General features: G+C 44.4%; 2 protein-coding genes across 6 annotated transcripts in view; both read left to right on the forward strand.

Moving 5' to 3' along the window:
- Positions 1-2281, forward strand: part of LOC123522651 — a 12193-nt gene extending 9912 nt beyond the window's left edge. The window contains exons 3-5 of the mRNA XM_045298633.1: positions 387-507; positions 1304-1601; positions 2047-2281. Of these exons, the coding sequence (XP_045154568.1) occupies positions 387-507; positions 1304-1601; positions 2047-2226 (599 nt within the window). The 3' untranslated portion in view covers positions 2227-2281. The remainder of the gene's footprint in view (positions 1-386; positions 508-1303; positions 1602-2046) is intronic.
- Positions 2197-20800, forward strand: part of NTRK2 (neurotrophic receptor tyrosine kinase 2) — a 514715-nt gene continuing 496111 nt past the window's right edge. For 3 of the 5 annotated variants that reach the window (XM_004715971.2, XM_004715972.2, XM_030887914.2), the window contains exon 1: positions 2318-2613. In XM_004715971.2, coding sequence (XP_004716028.1) covers positions 2402-2613 — 212 coding nt within the window. In that variant the 5' untranslated portion in view covers positions 2318-2401. Of the gene's footprint in view, positions 2614-20800 lie in introns of all 5 variants that reach the window. The other 2 variants (XM_004715969.2, XM_004715970.3) reach the window with 1 other exon arrangement.

Raw genomic sequence — 20800 nt, forward strand, 5'->3', positions numbered from 1 at the left:
ACACACACACACACACCAGGAGTGGGCACGGCCAGTAGAGTGGCGAGAAGCAGGCCTGGCCACGACGCGCACGTGTAGGCGTTGCTGGCTGGGCATCTGGGAGCCGCGCGCGCCCAGCGCGGGGCCGATCGTGGGCTGTGCTCCGAGCGTGCAGGGCGCTCTCTCCCCGCGCGGGGGCACCAGAGCCCTCGCAAGTGTCAGACACTGCGGTGCATTTTCCCAGGTCCCTTTTAAATGACTGCGGAAAAACAGGCTCCGAGTCGCAAATGGGAAGACTGATGGTCAGATACTGCTCACCAGTGTCCTGCAGCCATCATTTACCTGCGCCCGCAGAGTAGTTACGGTCTGATCCCCGGACCCCGCGGGATCGCCTCACCTTTCCCCAGGGAGCCCCCGAGGCTCTGCCCGCGCCGGGCATCTAGATAGCTGGCTGCTTGGGGTGCTCCCGGGAGCGCGGGCGCAGTGCACGCGTTTGCGCACCCAGGCGCACCCACGAACACGCGCAAGGTACGGCTGGGGAGGCCCGGCTCCGGGGGCCCTGAATAGGGGTGGGCCTCGCGGGGGAGTGAACTGCGTCTTGCTAGGTTCAAAAAATTAACAAACGACGGGGCGACGCACGTGAGTCAGGCCATGGCTGCTTCCGCGCTCTTAAGAAACCCACCCCCACGCAGCGGGCGAGCCCCCTCTCCCTCTCCTGGCTCTATCTTCAGGGCGTGTGGTGGCCAAAACCGGCAGGAACCCCTTCCTCTGCGATGACACCAAAGGGAAGATCTTCCCAAACCTCTGATCTCCCAAATAGGTGGCCTAGGACTTGGGGGGGAGGGGTGTAGGGGTGTAAGGGCGGCGAGGGGCGGTAAACCTTCCTTACTAATGCAGAACACTTTGGGGATTTCCAGTATTTGTTTCATTTTAGAATAGCGTGTCCCTCTTGGCCAAGGTGGCCAAAGCGAACCCAGGGAGGAGGGGGAGGAAGGCTTCCTATCCGAAGAATCCGCGCACTGTTTTAGAGCTGGACCGAGCCCGGTTGCCATTTCCCAAAGGGAGACTGCGGCCGGCGCGGTGGGGGTAGAGACCCCGGCGTGGATCGGGGACCCAGCGGGGGAGTGGGCTGAGGCGTCCAGGGAGGACCGGTCCATCGCGGAGGTACCTGCATCTCTGCGCACTCTCGCCTCCACATAAGAGCGAGCGTCGACGGCCGCGGCCGGGCCGTGGGCGGGCGCGCGCGCGCGTGGACTCCCACGTGCGGCTGCCGTGGGTTCCGGCCCGTGGCACCGGCACCTCGCTCCTCCCCCCTCGCCCCCAGATCCCCTCCCCTCCCTGGTGCTTTTGTCTGGAGGGTGCCCGGGCTGGGTGTGTGGACGAGCGGGTGCGTTTGGGGATTGCAGACTAATTTTCGGGAGTTTCTGCCCCTGCTCTGCGTCAGTCCCCACGTCACTTCGCCAGCAGTAGCAGAGGCGGCGGCGGCGGCGGCGGCGCCTCCCGGAATTGGTTTGGAGCCGGAGTCTCGCTCGCGCCCTCGCTCGCGCTCTGCGCCGCTCAGTCGGCAGCCGGAGGAGCCTGGACCCCGGCGCCGCCGACAGGCTGGAGGCGCCAGAGCCGGGGTGAGCAGCGTGGGCAGTGCCCTTGGGCGCCTCGGCCCTCACTCTGCCCCCGGGGGTGGGGGGGCGGCCTCAGTTGTTCCCCAGGTGGGACTGCCGCACCACCTGCCCCAGCCCTCGCATCCAGCGGCGGCGGCGGATTCTGCAGCATCATTCGGGTGCCCCATCGCGGAGCCAGCGCCGCCGGCTGGCAGTCTCCGTGTCCCCCTTCGGCGGGTCCTGCGTCCGGCCTGTGCCCTGGAATCTTGGTCTGGGGCGTCAGTGCCTTGGTGGGACAAGTTGATTTCCAGGGTCTGGAGAGGGGCCCTCATCCATCCAGGGTCTCCTGGTTGTGGTCTGGGTGCAGGGTCAAGGAAGCATGAAGGGGGAATGAATGCTCCAATTCTTGCTGTAGGTGTTGGGGGTGGGGGTCTTCCGCTCAGGCTCAGGTGTGTTTGTTTGTCTTCAGCTTCCAGGCACGTCCCTGGTCCCGGAGCGCCTTTTGCCAGGAGCCTGCACCCCAGTGAACCCCGGAGAGCGCCGCCGGCGGGTGCTCCCAGAGCCAGGCCATGCAGCGGTGGCCACGACAGAGCTTGGAGCGGCGGTAGCGCCTCCTGTGTGGCGGTCCACGATGCCCCAGCCACTGTGAACAGTGCCCTACCCAGCCCTGGAGACGCTTGCCTCTGCTTGCCCGTGTGACCAGCACCAAGGAATCCAGGGACCCAGGAGCGCAGCGAAGGCCGCCCAACGCGTGCAGAGGAGGCCGACCCGCACAGCGCAGGGCACATACTCAGGCTGACTGGAGCTGGCACTGGGGGCTAGGGATGTCATCCTGGACTAGGTGGCATGGACCCGCCATGTCGCGCATCTGGGGTTTCTGCTGGCTGGTGGCTGGCTTGTGGAGGGCTGCGCTCGCCTGCCCCATGGCCTGCAAATGCAATGCCTCTCGGATCTGGTGCAGTGACCCTTCTCCTGGCATCATGGCATTTCCACGGTTGGAGCCTAATAGTGCAGACCCTGAGAATATCACGGAAATGTGAGTTCCTGGTATTTTTCTCCTTAGCTTCTTCCCTCAGCTCTGGTGTCTGGGCCTGCCAGGCTACTTTCAGTGTTTCAGTGCATGGGTACTGTCCCAAGTCCGGGGAGACGTCCCATGAGAAGAGATGGCGAGCAGGGCCAGTTACTTGACTTGGGCGGGCTGCTAGTGAAAGGAGAAGGGTGATACTTTCAACTTAATGTGTGTATTCCTTACAGAAAGAATTCCACATATACTTCATGTCTCAAAGCCTTGTTTGTGTGTGCTTTCGGCTTTTCATATGTATATGCACTAACTGAGTTTGGGATCATTTTGTTTCAGAAGATGTTATGTTTGTGTTGTGTTACACATTCCAGTACTATTTAATAGAAAGGAAGTTGAAACAATTCCCTTTTTGCAATCATTCGAAGGGCGTCTTGCCCTTAGTATCTTTCTCTGACGTTTGGAGCTAGCCAATTTCCCTTTTCATTTCATAGATCAGATTTTGCTTAGGAGATTACATCCACTGAAAATGATCGGTAAGAGGAGAAGTTCTGAGTGTTGAAATGCATTCACTCCAAAGAGAAAATGTGATAGTTAGGACCTAAAAGCCTGCTCTTATTTAATTTGGGCTTGACTTCCCAGAGATATAATTTGAGACCATTTGGATTATACATCTTTATTGCCTATTGAACAATTTCCTGGGATTAGATTGAACTATGCAGTGTGTGCTGTAACTTGATGAATGCTGTTTTGAGCATGGAACCCCTGTGCTCCTGGAAATGTTTGTGTTTGCCCAACCAAGTCTGCTGCAGAAGTCAAATAGTGGGTTTCAGCTTCTCATCCAAGGGCGCCTTGTGACAAATAAATTAACAAGCAGAAACTCATCAGTCTTTACCATTTCTCTATCACCTCTATTAGAGGGGTTTTGTTGTTTGCTCTAAGTACTTTCATTTCATTTCATTAACACGAGATTTTATTCCGTGCAGAAGAATGTAAGACAAAGTTTCTCCTGGTTTTCCTTATGGCATTTGATGCTGAAATAGGCAGAGCTGAAAGTAGGGCTTGGGTTGTGGCCTTCCAGTTGGTGAGTGGGCATGCATCCCCCCTCCCCCTCCCCCTCCCCAAAATGCACAATCCTGCCTCTCAACATAGTTGACCAAGATAACCTGGTTTATCATGTAAGTAAGCGCTCTCTCTGGTCTCTGCTGCTGTTGTGCTGGTGATGCTCATGTTAGAAGGCGTGGACAGGCAGAAGGAAATGACAGCAGAACGGAGAGGAATGTGCAGGCCTAGCATAGCTGAGGTCTGCCTGAGCCACCAACTGCCAGACTGCTTCAGGAGGCAGGATCTCAATCTTTTAGGCAAGAGGATCAGCTGGAAGGGCCAGGGCATGGGTAGAGTTCCAACTGTGCTGGACTTAGCCTGGCAGGTTAGACTGGCCCTGGAGTATTTCAGGATCGGCGGCATTTTACCAAGATGTGGTGTCAGTATTAGAAAGAGGAGGCCGGATGGATTGCAGCATCCTTAAGACTATTTGGAGATCGCAGCATGTGCCTTTATGCAGCTAGGTATTTTGTTTTGTTTTTAAATTCTGTTATTAGAGAACAGATGCAAACTGAAGGAGGCAATGAGATTAGACTGAATATTTTACGTTCCTATTTTTAAGGTCCTAATCTGGGGAAAAGAGAATAAGAACTGTTAAATTAAAAAATTAATTTTAAACCTTAGTAGTCTCAGCTGGCTCATATATAGAAAATCTAGATCTTATCTGAGGCTTTGGACATTGTCGCAGTTTCATGCTATGATGGCAGATTCTCTGTTAAGACTTTTAAAAATTGGTTTTTAAAATATTTACCAAAGCGCTTGCCAAAGCTATTCATTCTGTAATGGCCTCCTACTTTCTGAGCCCCAGCTCCTTTTTACCCCTTTTTTGATTTAGAAAGTGTACTGAGACTGAGGGAATTCAGTGATGTAAGAGGGTATGTTTAGGCAGGAAATTAGGTTACTAACATGTGGTTAGATAGGTGTAAGTTCTCAGGAAAAAAAGCCCGTTTTTTTTTTTTTGTTTTTTTTTCTGTTTTGACCCTCTAGTTTTTCTGAGCTTAGCCTCTTTGTGCCCCCGTCTCTTTATCTTGGAAACCTATCCCAAACTTTGTTTGGAAAGCACACCCTCTATTTTGGATTCTACTTTTTTGATATCAAATTGACATTCATGCATGGGCTTGTTTCACTCTCATCCCTTATATGACACCCCCTGGGCTCTCTTTGTTGCCTGTTAATATTTGCTCAAACAGCTTTTAAAAGTACCCAGTGGTACTCCCCCAAGTAACTTGTTGTAGTGTAATGGTATTTTAATAGAGTTACATGTTTGATTTCTTTTTTTAAAAAAGAAGAAGAATATATGCAAGTTGTGTTAGACAGGGTTCTCTAGAGAGATAAAACCAGATTGCTGATAATCCCACTTGTGTTTATGGGCGAGGCTGGCACAATAAACTTACTATCTCACAAGTAAAACGTGATAAGAACTTACTGGAGCAAAAGTTTACAATGGAAGGAAAAGTAAACCCACCACACCCTTTAGGTAGAACCAACAGGAGAACATTTTCAAAATAAGTATATAGGTGCTTATTTATTTATTTCTACATTCATATTTTAATCCAAACTGACATTTCCCACCCAGAGTCATTGTTTTGAAGCTTGCTTGTTAAAAATTTTCTCATCACAGTATCTGTCTCATACTCTTTAGTGTGATCTGGGTTTAGAACTAGACCTGTCCACAGATACATATCGACCAATAGTGTGAACTGGGTTTAGAAATATACCTCTCCATTGATCCATATCACACTGCTAGATTACATTTGAAGGCAGTACCATTGTCACATCTAAGTGGAATTCAAGAACAGTCTGTTGTCAGAATTATGTGACTGGACACTAAAGTCCCAAAGTGCCAAAGTGTATCACGTTGACAAGTTCTGTCTCACCCAACTGGTACAAGTCACAGGTGAAATAGGTCAGGCCGTTTCTATTGTATGCCTTACATTTCAAAGACGAATGATCTTTTTCCTCGTTGAATTTCTTGGGTGATGTTCTCTGACTTCGGGATAGTGTCTGGAGACCAGTCTACAATTTTGCCGCTTAGTGCCACATACATGGAACTTGCAACTTCGGTTGTCGCAGTTGGTATGCGAGATGAACTATTGGCTTGGTTAATGCTATGGCATTAATACATGGATTGTAATAAGCATTGCCTTTGAAATGTATTGTACGGAAAGCGAATCAAAACAACAACAACTAAAAGAAACCCCCTAAACAAATATACTCTGGCGTTCACAAGGATTCAGTGAAAGGCATCGGTTTCAATTATTTTGATGGTTATTTTTCAGTCTGTCCTTTGGGGTTTTTAGAACTTTGGATTGTATTTCACATGCATTTGAAAACCACAGAGTAAATTTTGAATGTGGTTATATAAGACACTTTGGACTTGTTAATAAATAAGGCATCTAATTTATATCATTCATTATTCAGTACTACTTGCAAGATGGGGTTGAAAGCACGCTGTCTTCATAGTGAAGGCCTTTATTGAATTCAAGTCTGCACAGCCCATTGGACTCTTTTTAATTCCATACCTTTGGTCTCTGCAATATGGAGACTTCTATTACACTGGGTCAAACAAGTGAAAAGCTCTGTGACCTTTCTGACCCTGCTTTCTTCCACTTACCCCTCTCCATCAACATCATTTGACTATACAGGAAAATGTGCTTGATTTTTTTTCTGTCTCTGAAAAGTGATATTTCCTTATGGGAATTCAAAGCACTAGAGTTAAGAGAAGCGCCTGGGTTATGTCATTACCAGCACAAGTAATGGGAAGCTAAGACATTGTGGTCACGGCTTCTCAGCCCTGAGTTTAGGTCTATTTAAGGCCTTTTAGTATTTTTTTGGTCCCCTGAACCTCTGCTAGTGTCTGTTTCAATAGTCCTTGTAAAGATTTTGCAAGCGGGAAAGTTGGCTGAACAGCTGCGGGTTGAGGGCCCTTTCTCCCTAGGAACATTCCGTGTGATCTCTTTGATGATATCTATGTGGGAGGAATAGAAGACCAAGGGTTTTTTGTTTAGCTAGGCAAAGGGAATTGAACCACACACTCCTCCCCCATCCCCCCACCACCTTTTCTTCTCTTCTCTTCCCTTTTCTCTTTGATAATGGGGGTGCAGAGCTTGAGTACTAAGCAAGTGCCTCTAGTTTTAACTCATTGCTCATCTTGCCTGTTAGGTAGTGAAACATTATTGAACCATTATTGATAACTACGTGATGACATTACTTTATCCCTCTGGCTAACTTTACTCATTACTACTTCTCTAGAGAGCTTTTTATAGGTTCAAAAGCTGTAGGGCAGGATGTGGTGTTGCACCTGCTGCCCCTTGAAGTAATGCCAATTTCTGTCCCCTCTTGCCCACTATAAATCAATAGAGGGTTTGGAAACCAGATTCTTTAGGCATGGCAAACTTTATGCTTGCTGCTTGATGTGTGTATGAGACAGGGGGAGAGAAATTACAGACAAAAACAGATAAAAAATGGCACCTTGGGTTATTAATAGTTGAGAGATCATCTGTAATCTACTTGGTTGAGCTATTTTAAAACACAAATCCCTACCCCTGCCCCTCTAAATGGCAGAGAGCTCAGCCCGGTCATGACTTGATAGCTTTAGATTTACATTTGATTTTTGATTGATCTGCATTAAAAAAGAAAAAATGAACACATCATCAGAGTGACTTCTTGTCTTTTACTTTGCTCTCTGGGGTGTCCAAAGGAGTGAGAAGTTGTAAGTATCAATTTGAGAGATGAATAAATGAATGCTGTGGATGTCAAAAAATGCTGAGAAGAAAAATACTGTATAGACACGACATTCTTGACTTCTGTTCTTAAACAGCAAGTACGTGAGGGGCAACTGGTATCTAGAGACTTGAGAATAAGTCCCAGTGTTGGTGCTGAGTCATTTGGGCGCATGATGAACCCCTGTGTGCCTGATTTTTCCAAAGCTGATCTCCAGACTTTTCATCTAAGGCACTTCTGGGTGGACGGGACCTTCAGCCTGTCAGTTAGCACCCAAACTACTTCTTTCTACCATCGGGGACCTTGAGGGTGCTCCAGAAATTCAATGGGCTTCTGCTTGTCAGATGTAAAGTGAGGGCTTGGGATTTAACAGCCAGATAAATTTAACCTCACTTGGAAGTTCCATAAATCTTCAATTATGGTGTTAGTGCAGCTTATACTTGTATACCAGCTAGGGATTAAGGCTACTTAGAGTCATGGTATCCCTGATGATGTCTTTTTCAATGTCTGCCCTGAACTTCCCCAAACTCTTGAAAAATGAGCTGATAATAAGGCTCGTGGCCTGTTCTGGGCTAATGCGTCCAAGGTCACAGAACCTGAGACCACGACGCAGTAAAAGTGCTGCAAAGCCCATTCTGCTGTCTTTCAAATGGAACACAACTGCCTTATGCTTAGGTGATTTCCTCTGTGCTCTGGTCCTCAGCCTGAGTGCCTAACCCCAGCCCACTGATATGAACCATCCTGTCTCTACCAGGCTGTCTACTGCTGTGAAGAGTTAGTCTCAGAAGCTCTCAGGGAGCAGTTTCACCCTATCCTATAGGGTCTCTATGGATAGAAATCGACTTGATGGCAGTGAATTGGGTTTGGTTTGGTCTCCACCAGAGACAAAAGTGATTAAAAAATATATGAGTTACTGATACCAAAGCAGTTGGCTGCTAAGTGAAAGGTTGGAGGTTTGGGGCCACCCAGGGCACTTTGAAAGAAAGGCCTGGTGATTTGCTTCCAGAAAATCAGCCAGTGAAAACCCAGTGGATCACAACAGCCAGCTCCTATTGCCTATGGCATTGCCATAGGTTGTACATTGACCAAATAGCAGCAAACAACAACACCCTGTGCCTGCTGTGTGTACCATTTTGGTGGCCAGAATGAGGGCAGGGCCAACAGAGCAGGGTGAATGGAAGGTTGTGCTTCTAGCGCCAGAAGCGGAGGAATCCCTGGCACTTGAACAAAGTCTAGGTTAAGGCCAGTCTGTACTTATTCTTTCCCTACTTTCTGCCCCCCTCGACATCTCAATGCCCTAAGATTGATGGCAGAGCTTCGTGGCTGAGCCAGCGAGCAAACGGAAGGCTGTGGACTTGCATGATTCTGGTGCTGTGTTGTCTGTTGTCCAAGGTTGCACCTGGACTTTTCCTCTACGCGCATACTTCTCAGACTTACCCCTGGTTTCACACAGGGTTTCTTCCCTGGGGCCTGAAAGGTCCTTGAAGATATCGGATTATTGAAGTGTAAAGCCTGACTCTGAAGTAGGTGGGAAGGATTTGACAGCCTCTGCGGGACTGTCAGGTTAATTGCTTTGCCTGGGGCTTGCTGGTCAGGCAGGACATAATTAGGCGTCTGCTCTACCACAGTTGCCCACCTTTGACCTCAAGGGTCCAAGAAATTCTAGGAGATGTCTAGAAATTTAAAGAAATGTCGACAGGCCAAACAACATGGCCTAATGAACAGGGTGGATCTAGACTTTTCTCCCTTTTGTCAGCCTATCTCTTTTCAGTTAAACTGTTTTGTGATGTTATACTGTTGGGAGAGAAATGATTTGTATATGCCTTTGGTAATGTGCCATGCTTTTGGACCACAGTATAGAATAAATTTTTTAGTAATCACAAACTGTTAAAAACAAAAACTAAACAAATCCACTGCCATCCGATGGATTAAGATTTATAGCAACTCTATATAGGGTTTCTGAAACTGTAAATCTTCACAAGAGTAGACAGCCTCATCTCTCTCCCACCGAGTAGCTGGTAGGTTTGAACCACTGACCTTGTGGTTAGCAGCCCAATGCTTATGCCAAGCTCCACCAGGGCTCCTTTCACATTATTTAGAGTTGTTTGGTTTTTTTTTTATAACTACAATTAAAGACCCATTGCTATCCAGCATCCCTTTCCTGTTATGATCATGTCTCAACAATTATCTGGGTGCGCATACACCAGAACTGCATGTACGAAGTATCTATGAATAGCTAAAGACATGTATAAAACTCTACTATGAGGACCCTTTTCAGAATTTGTTGTTATTGCTATTAGTAGCCATTGACTTAATTGTGACTCATGGTGTGTCTGCGTATAACAGAATGAAACATTGCCTGGCTAACTCCACTTTCATGATTGTTATGATGTTGGGGCCATTGTAGTGATCGCTGGATATTTTTTGATGCTTTCCAACCTAGAGGACCCTCACATTTTACAAGACAATAATATCCTGTTGTGATCCATAGGGTTTTCATCGGCTAATGTGCCAGATTTTGCTTCACAGGCTATTTTAGTCTGGAAACTTGCAGCTCTGCTGAAGCCTGTGCACACAGATGACTCTGCTGGTGTTGAAATACTGGCACCATAGCTTCCAGTGTCACAGCAACAGCCAGACTGCCACGTACAACAAACTGATGATGGCGTGGCAGAGATCCTCAGTCAGAAAGCAGTTCTTGTTATGCCGTTGGATTGGCTCTTACTCAAGGTTACCTTACATTTAATGGAACCAAACGCTGTTGGATCCTATGCGATCCTTATAATTGCTGGCATGCTTGCCTTCCAACACAAGAGGCTTCCAGCGTTCCATTGGAGATTCTTCTGTTGAGCCAATTTTCAGATCTAGATGACCAGGTTTTTCTTCCGATTCTGTCTTAATCTGGACACTCCACTGAAACATGTCCGCCATGAGGGACCCTGCAGGTATTGGAAACACCGGGGGCATAGCTTCCAGCATCACAGCAACATGCATGCCACCACCGCACGACAAACTGATAGTCAAGTGGTTGTTTCAGACTTAGTTACCCTGAATTGTAAAATTTCCCTAACAATTGAGAGTTCACTTCAGTTCTCTTGCGCACCAGGTATTTATTTTTGCTGTAACCATTCTAGATTGTTTTGGATGAGGGCCTGATGGGTGGTCTCCCTGAATGAAGTACCTGAGCATTAGGGCATCAACTCTGAAATGGCCAACCCGGCTACTGAGAGACCAACTGTGTATATTTGCTCATTCTTTCATCAGGTCTCCAGGTAAACAGGAAAAGCATATTGTCAACCAAGTCTTTTTGAATAATTCTACAACAATGTAATTAAAACCCCCCAATACTAGATTTTCTGTTTGCAATCTCTGACATATAGTGCAGTTTAAAGAGTTACAGAGTGTTCTGAACTCTAATCTTTGTTAGGTGGGACATCCTTGCATAGGTGAGAAAGGGACCTAAATGAAAGGAAAGGAGTCTCTGGGTAGTGCAAACAGTTCATTCTCTTGGCTGCTAACTGGAAGGTTGGAGGTTCAATTCCACCCAAATATGGTTTGAAAGAAAAGCCCAGCCATCTACTGAAAAAACAACCATTGAAAACACTTTGATTCACAGCTCTACTCTGACACACATGAGGTCTCCATGAGTCATAAGTGAAGTCGAGGTGGCCCTGCGTGGCTTATATCTCCTGGGAGAAACTGATGCATAAACATCTCATTTTGATATAATACGATGCACATGCGGTTACACTGTGACTGTTTTGGCTTCAGCTGAGAAATGGGACAATTTGCAAAGGATATTTCTTTCCAAATGTGTGCATGTTGTTTTCATTGTTTAATAATGGGAGGCATAGGGGTGTATACCCAGGGTGGGACATCACCACCCCCACTTCTTATGGTGGCAATGAGTCTTGTGATTTCTTCTCCACCAAATACTTGTTGATGTGGTCATGGCTTCCTCTGCCATTTTTGTGTTTGAGTTAGCTGCACGCATCTTTTTCTGCTTTTCTTTTGGCTAGACACTGGAAGGACTGGGGCACCTCTTAGCTGAAGCCCATCACTCCACCTCTGACAGATCCCATCTTCTTAAATGCTGCTTTATTTCGGACTTTCCCTCTCTCACTCATCTTTCCAGGCTCTTCCTCCTGTAGGACATTGAAACAACAGAATTTCGCAGGACCACCCAGGCTGCTTCCATGTTAAAGAACGTGAACACTATCAGCCCCTAGTCTTTCTCTTCTTTCTCGTCTACTCTGACTTCCTCTCTCCCCTTTAAAGCCAGATCCTAGGCAGCTAGTCTCTATTCATAATGTCTCTCTCCCTGCCTTATTGAAATCAGTCTCGCCACAATTCCCTGACACCTTCACGTGGCTAAACTCAAGGCATATGAGGGGGTTCCAACATGTGTGTGAGACTAAAGAATGAAAAGATAATGAATTTTATTCATGAGCTTTTTGGAGCTCCGTTATATTTCTCTGTCCCTATCTTACTGGACTTCTTAGTAGAATTTGACCTCATTGCTTATGCTTTCTTTTGGGGGGCATGCTTTCTCCTTGATCTCTGTGTCTTTGAGGTTCAATCGCTTTTCCTTCTTTCCCTCTGGCTGCTGTTTCTTGCCTCGCTTGTTTCTTTTCTCTGTGTCCCATTTAAAAGTTGATGCCCTCAAGACTACTTCCTCCCCTGCGCTACCTCGCCTCATCCACAAGGTCAAATGCCTTCTGTGTGCTGCTGATGTTCTAAGCTGACTCTTGAACCATGCCTCTGGGATACATTGTAGCTGTGTGCCTGTTGTACAAATGTATTTGTCTACAAGTACTTATCCAGTTAAGGAGCGTGAATGCCATAGTGGGTTACATGTTGGGCTGCTAACAGCAAAGGTGGGAGCAAGATGAGGCTTTTTGTTTCTGGAAAGACTGACGACCTCAAAAACCCACAGGAGCAGTTCTGTACTCCCCTGTAGAGTTGCAGAGAATCAGAATGGGCTGGACTTTGGATGGTATGTTAGCTGTTCTCCATACCCTTCTGACTCCTAGCAACCCTGTTAGTGTCACAGTAGACTGTGCAGCACTGAGTTTTCCATGAATGCTTTTCCAAAAGCAGATTCCCAGGTCTGTTTCCTAAAGCATGAATGGGTAGATTTGAGCCTCCTGTCTTTCAGTTAGCAGCCAAACACCTTAACCCATTGGTACTATTCAGGAACCGCCTATTATAACTTACATAAATATGTTTGAATTTATGCCACCATCATCTTCTGTCAAAAACAACTCCCTACTTGATATCAGTCTTGCCCCCTTCCTAGCCTGGTTCTGAATCTTTCTTAAATCCTTGTCTTTCCATGCTACTGCTGATCATTGCCCTATAACTCTGTAGCTGCCCTGCATCTGAAAATGGAGACCTAAGGCTGTTTCATTTATTTATTTTAAATAAAACTAGATTGTCAACATATTGCTATATAATGAGATATGTAATTTTCACATGGACCAGACACCACAGATCAGCCTAATAGTTGCTTTCTAAACCAGCAGATCAATAAAGGAGAACAACATATAACTGAAAGCATGCTTGGTTATCTTCGAATTAGAGCAAGGGCACTTCATTCCGTATTGAAAATGTTACATGACATTAAGATAGGCCTCCCTGGGGCACCCATCTCCACAATGGGCTTGTCTTCGCCAAGGGAATGCAGAACTTGGAGTACTTTGGCTCAGTCCTGGGTCCCCTGGATGCATACTCTTTTTTTCCTCTTTCACTGCCCAGCACTAATTCTGATTGACAACTTCTTTCTTTGCAATCTTAGTGTGTTTAGCCAAGTCTTACTCAATTCTGGGAGCCTTTCACACTCTTTTAAGTGGTTTTCGTGTATCTTTCCCCTGAGATGGATTGCTTTGTTATTGTTATTAATGAAGGCATTTATTTCTTTAGGAGAGGCTTCTCAAAGTTGGAAGACAATGTCCACAGATATGCTTACTTTTTAAATTTATGTAGTCAATTTTATTGAGAGAAAATTTACATGTAATGAAAAAATTATTGTGACCGATGTAAATAGGATAGAGTCATGTCACCCCCTCAACACCAGACTATAGAATGTCTCCTTCATCCTGAAACATTTTCTCATGCCTCTGGCCAGTCAACCTTTTTTTTTTTAAAATTTTTATTATTATTATTTTTTTTATTGGGGGCTCATACAACTCATCACAATCCATACATACATCAATTGTATAAAGCACATTTGTACATTTGTTACCCTCATTATTCTTTTTTTAAACATTATTTTATCGAGGGCTCATACATTTCTTATCACAGTCCATACATACACCCATTGAGTCAAGCACCTATGTACACCTGTTGCCCTCATCAATCTCAAAACATTTGCCCTCTATTTTAGCACTCAATATCATTTGCTCATTTTCCCCCTCCCTCCCCCCCTCCCTCATGAATGCTTCATAATTCATAAATTATTATAGATTTGTCATAAGTTACCCTGTCTGACGTCTCCCTCTGCCCTCTTCCCTGCTGTCCATTCCCCAGGGAGGAGACTATACTTAGATTCTTGTAATTGGTTCCCCACTTCTGCCCCACATAACCTTCACCCTCCAGGCCTTGCCCCTCTCACCGCTGGTCCTAAAGAAGTCATCTATCCTGGGTTCCCTGTGTTTCAAGTTGCTATCTGTACCAATGTACATCCTCTGGTCTAGCCAGATTTGCAAGGCAGAATTGGGATCATGTTATTGGAGGGGTTGGGGGAGGAAGCATTAAAGAACTAGAGGAAAGTTATATGTTTCATCGTTGCTACCCTGCACCCTGATTAGCTCGTCTCCTCCCCAAAACCCCTCAGCAGGGGGGTGTTCTGTTGACAACCGATGGACTCTGAGTCTCCACTCTGCACCCACCCATCTTTACAATGACATGATTTCTTGTTCCTTGATGCCTGACACCCGATGCCTTCGACAGCACACATACTGGTGTGCTTCTTCCATGTGGGCTTTGTTGCTTCTGAGCTAGTTGGCCGCTTGTTTACTTCCAGCCTTTAAGACCCCAAATGCTCTGTCTTTCGTTAGCCAGGCACTATCAGCTTTCTTCACCACCTTTGCTTATGTACACGGTTTTTTTTTTTCAGTGATCATATCAGGAAGGTGGGCATCCACTGATTTGATTTTTAGTTCTTTGATGTCTGATAACTGGTCCCTTCTGCACCTCGTGGTCAGACAGGCTGGTGTGCTTTTTCCATGTGGGTTTTGTTGCTTCTCAGCTAAATGGCCCTTGTTTATCTTCAAGCCTTTAAGACCCTAGACACTATATCTTTTGATAGAAGGGCACTGTTAGCTCTCTTCACCACATTTGCTTATGCACACGTTTATCTACAGTGATTGTGTCAGTGGAGTGGGCACCCACTGATATGATTTTAAGTTCTTTGATGTCTGATATCTGATCCCTTCTACACCTTGTGGTCAGTCAGGCTGGTGCACTTCTTCCATATGGGCTTTGATGCTTCTCAGCTAGATGGCCGCTTGTATGTCTTCAAGCCTTTAAGACCCCGGACACTATATCTTATGGTAGCCGGGCACCATCAGCTTTCTTCACAGCCTTTGCTTATGTTCACATTTTTCTTCAGCAATTGATTTGGGAAGGTATGCATCCTGGAATGCCAATTTAAAAGAACAGTGTGTTCTTGTAATGAGTAAGTGCTTGAATGGAGGCCCAATGTCCATCTGCTGCCTTGATACTAAACCTATAAATATATGCACGTAAATCTGTTTGCCCACACTCTTATTTAAATATATTTACATATGTACATTCCAGTCTTAAAGCCTCTATACATACCCTTTGTCCCCTAGTTCTTTCCTCTATTTCCCTTTACTTTCCTCTTGTCCTACTATCATGGTCAACCTTCATTTGGGTTTCGGTGCTTTCTCTTGGTTACATTGCCCTTGCTGAATCCCTACCAGGCCTCTCGCACCCTCCTTGCCACTGTTTTTGGATCACTTGTTGCTTCCCTGTCCCTGGGTTGGTCAGCACCACCTCCTTACCCCCACCTCCCCCTCTCCCATGTCCCCTCAGAACCATTGGTCCCATTGTTTTCTCCTCCAGACTATGCATCCAGTCTACCTTATCAAGATAGATGTGTAGAGATACTAATATGCATAAAAAAACAAGCCATAGCAAGATAGGCAATCAGTGAGAGCACAGCAATGGCAACAAAAAAGGAAACCTATTACCCATAGAAGAGTAAGTTAATTAAACAAACAAACAAACAGAACAAAACAAAAAACTTAAGCAGAAAGAAAAACCTGTAAATAGTTCAAGGTCTGATTTTTGATCTCTAGGCGTGTCCTTCAGTCAAGACTGATGGGGTACCATGCTCTGGCCCCCAAGTCTGTCCTTTGTACTCCCTCGGGGGCTCTCTGCTCTGCTACCACGGTTGCTTTGCCGCACGCTTTTTGTGGTTTGCCTTGGAGTCTCAGAGTCAGTCTGGGCCAGTCCCAACCCTGAGTCTCCAGCGTTGTCCCCCTTAGAGCCCGGGGCCATCAAGGGACGGTGTGTCTCGTGGTGGGATTAGTCATATTGTCCACTGTCCACAGGCTGTTCAGAGCCGGGATGTTGTCCTCCAGGCCTGGTGGGTCAGGGTGTGCTCCACTCTATCTTCCTCCCCAAATGCTCCCATTTGCTCTGATCAGACATGCCCCTCTCCCCTAACTGGGCAGTCAACCTTTTATGCCCACTTTCAGCCCTTAGTTGCCTCTCATCTAATATCTGCTCCCCAAGTTTGGCCTTTCCTCGAAGGTTCTAGAAGTAAAATAATACGTATTTCACTTAATGGCATGCTTCTTTGAGATTCATCCATTTTGTTGTGTTTATCAGTTAGTATTTCACTTGGTGTGTGTGAGGATGTTTTCAATTTTATTTATTTATTTATTTACCTTTCAAACTATTTTATTAGGACCTAATTCAGACATCAGACCATTCAATGGTTTAATCATATCAAGCACTACCACAATCAACTTCAAAGCTTTTTCTTCCCTCATGCACTCCCCCTTCCCCTCTCCTATCCTACCCCCCAGGAGCCCTTACTCTAGTTATTGTCTCTATGGATTCATTCACCCTGGGTTTCATATACCAAAAAGACATAGGAAAGGACATAACAGCGTCAAGAAGGCTACCAACAATGACCAAATACAACAGAGGTAAGGCCCAATATGAAAAATCAAACACACTCACAGAAAATATTAAAAACCAGATCAGGCACAAAGTGTATCAAAAGATAGATCAGGACGACCAGCAGGTTTTAATAATTCAAGTCAGATTTATCATTTTAATCTACTACAGTCATCTCTCCAATACTCTCTGATTACCAGGTTATTCCCAGTCCTCAATTATGGTTAGAGGGAAATCACTGAAGGTTTAGTCCATGTGTAGATCCTGAAAATGTATTTTGGGCTTCCATTGTCATCCATAGCTTTCTGCACACCAGAATCTCACAAATTAAACTCTGATACTATTCCCTTCTTTGAATTTTAATTCTATACTTTACATTCCTTGGATAATGGGTGTTGGTGTGCTTTCTCCAGTTGGGGTTAGTTGATGACTTACTTAGATGGCCCCTGGCTTGAAAACAAGCCTCTAAGACCCCAGATGCTATTATTTCTGATAGTTGGGCACCATCTACTTTCTTCACCGCACTTTTCTATACCACCCATACCTTCTGTGTTTCCTTCATGAGGGCGAGTGTCAAGCAAGATCTTGTTGTAAGAAATGATTGTTCTTAGATTGTAGCTAGGATTGTGAGCCCCAAATCCATTCCTGAAATTATGTTTGTTTGTTTGTTTCTTCTTAATCTGCCTCTGGTTCACCTTAGAGACCTCCTTGTTGATTTGTGGTAGGAAATCTTATGGGTCATCTTCCTAAAGCACAAGAACCTTCCATTTATAGTGTCATTGATTTAGACATGGCAGTAATTTTTAAAACACTATTGAGAGGGGGAGATGGGACAAGTGTAGTCTAACTATACATCATAATACATGTGTTATTGAATTATACAGAATAAATTCTTATGTGACTGGACACTACTTACACAATCAATGGGAGTTGGTAGTCAGGCAAAACTTACAATAATGTTCACTGACAATGTTAGACAGACACAAGTTGACCAGAATAATACATATATTAATGCAGCAAATAGGATATTGAAGTAATCAGTAAATATTAATCTGTCTACTTGGCAATTCAATACTCTTGGTAAAGCTGTCTTCTTCAAACACAATGTATTTTTTATCTTAAGTCCTTGGGTTACAGGTGCATTTGAGGTTCACCTAGTTCACCTGTGTAGTTTCTACATCATATTCCTCTGGTATGGCCTTTTTAGTGTGCTGTGTGCCTTGAAGAGCCAGGGTTCAATGTTCCAGTGTTTTATGGCACATGGTCAGAGACTCCAGGGGGTGTGTACAGAAAGTCGGACTAATGTGGCTAATTAGAAGCATAGTACCAGACATACGCCCCTCTTAGAGTCCTTAAAAGTATTGTTAATTATTTTTGTCCCCTGTTAGGAAGTTGTAACTAGTAAGCTATTCTATTATTTGTTTATCTCTTCAGTTATTGATGGACATTTGGTTTGTTTCTACTTTTGGGTGCTTATCAATAAAGCTGCTGTAAATATTTGTTTTCAGATTTTTGTATTGAAATATGTGGGGGATTTTTTTGCCTGGTTGCTACCTAAATGTGGAATCTCTGACATGCATTGCTTTTATTAGGTGTTACTAGTCAGTAGCTTTAAAAAAAAAAGTTGAATGCAATAAGAAACTCAAACAATTATAAGGGTTATACATTGGACTACTAACTGGAAGATGAACAGTTTGAGTCCACCAGCCACCCCTTGGGGAAAAGATGAGGCTGCTCCCATAAAGATCTACAGCTTTAAGGAGCCCTGGTGGCATAATGGCTACGCATTGGCCTGCCATCCACAGGGTTGACAGCCTTGGAAACCCCAAGGAGCAGTTTTACTCTGTTCTGTAGGGTGACTGTGAGTCAGAGTTTCTCTCAGTGACAGTGGTTTGAGTTTTTGATGATGTAAACCCAGTCACTAGGAGTCCTGATCGACTGGATGGCAACGAGAGTCTTTCTTCCACACATCTAACCTCTGTCTCCCTCCCCAGTGCTTGACCAGTTGCTTAAATTTGTGTCTCCTTCCAGAGTTAATCTACTCCCATACAGGAGAACGTGTATGTGCACTTATATAGGAAGGAGAGCATGACAAACCTACTGCTGTACACCTGGATGCCTTTCACTTAACAGTATACTTTTAAATATTTCTATACCGGTGTAAGTAAAACAACTGCAGAAAACCACACATATACAAGTAGTTAGGCACTGTATGCCTGAACCATATTTTATTTAACCCATCATTTACTGCACAAATTTTCATGTAGGTCTCTGCACATGTGCATTGCTTCATCTATGGGGAAAATTCCTAGAATTTTGAATTGCGGAAACATTTGCAGGACATTCATAATTTTGTCAGATATTGTCAAGTTATCTTGCAAAGAGATTGAATCATTTTATTCTCCCACCACAACTGAGAATGTCTGTTTTCCCACAGCTAAACTCATAAACAGTGGGGAATAATAGTCTTGGAATGATGAATATCTTAAAAGATCACAAATTCATAAAAGCTTTATAACAATAAGAAAATTGAATCTGTAAATCTCCTATATTTTGTATGCATCTTTGCTCAAGCATTTGTTAATATTTTGATGCTGATTATGATATACCTTTTTGGTTTTGGTATAATAGAACTAAACTTTTTTTTTTAGAAAAATTGACTAATTTACGGTGTCTATTTTGTAAAAATAAAATGACCCCTTTTACAAATTATAAAATAAATCTGTTTTCTCTGCTTTTATTATTTCCTGGTTTTCTATTTAAATATTTACTCAATCTGGGCTTTTTAAATTTAAGAAGTTAGATAGCATTTGTTTTATTTTTTTCAAGACAAGACAATCAGGTCTCTCAACACCATTTATTATGAAATTCTAGCCTGCCCACATACAACAATTTGGTTGTCTATGAGTAATTACTTTGTATTTAGGGTTATTTGGGGCTCTATTCTACTCCATTAATGAATCTGTCTATTTTGATGCCAACATTACATTTTCCGTTCCATATATATATATATATATATATATTTCTACATAGTATATTGCCTTATGCATTTGTTTATTTATTTTTCCAGAATTTTCAGGACTATTCTTGCATGATAATGTTTCCATATGAATCTTAGGAGCTGTTACACATTATATTGGATTTGATATTGAAACAGTAATGACTCACAATTCCTTAACACTTCTTAAATTTCTTGTGTCCTGAGATATGAGCTTATGTCTCTACTTTCATATTTTGCCTCTTCCTTTCTTGATACAGCCATCTGAGCTCATGAGAGTTCAACTTTAATAGGTCCTTAGTTGTTGTGAGGTGCTATCAAGTCAGTTCTGGTTCCAGCAACCCAACATACAACAGAAGGAAACATTGCCTGGTTCTACGCCATCCTCAAAATTATTGTTATGAGGACCACTATTGCAGCCACTGTGTCAATCCATTTTGTTGAGTCTTCTCATTTTGTCACTACTCCTCTTCTTCTCCGCTACTTTACTAGGCATGCTTTTCCTTCCCCAGGATTGATCTCTTCTGAGAATACCTCCAAAGTACTTGACAAGGAATCTTGCCATCCTTGCTTCTGAGGAGCATTCTGATTGTACGTCTTTCATGCCAAATTTGTTTGTTCTAGTGGTATAGCATGTACTTTCAATGTTCTTCTCCAGCACCATAATTCAAATGCATCCATTCTTCTTCAGTCTTCCTTATTTAGTGGCCAATCTTCACATGCACATGGGTCCACTGAAAATATCATGGCTTGAGTCAAGCATACCTTAGCCCTAAAAGTGACGTCATTGTTCTTTAGCACTTTAAAGAGGTCTTCTGTGGCAGTTTTAACCAACACAATACATTGTTTGAGCTTTTGACTGGTGCTTCCATGAAGCCAACTCTCATGCCTCCCAAAAGCAAACTCACTGCCATTGAGTCAATTCCTATGCCTTTTAAATCTTAACAAGATCAGACAACCTCATTTTTCTCCTGAGGAGTGCCTGATAGGTTTGAGTCTCAGACCTTGCAGTCCAATCTTTACTGGGCACCATCATCAGGGGCCCTACTTTCACACATCTCTCTCAGGCCTTACATTGACTGTCCTTTCTGTTTGGGGTCCATTTTTCCCTGCCTTCTATCCTTGGTTAACTCCTATTTATTCTGTAGACCTTAGCCCTGGTGCAGATTCTTCTGTCTCCAATATCTAGATTCTATGTCCTCCATGGGCTTTTATGGAGTCCCTGGA

Source organism: Echinops telfairi, unplaced genomic scaffold (assembly GCF_000313985.2).
Source record: "Echinops telfairi isolate 266 unplaced genomic scaffold, ASM31398v2 ScPeMD7_7429;HRSCAF=8467, whole genome shotgun sequence".
NCBI classification, from domain to species: Eukaryota; Metazoa; Chordata; class Mammalia; order Afrosoricida; family Tenrecidae; genus Echinops; species Echinops telfairi.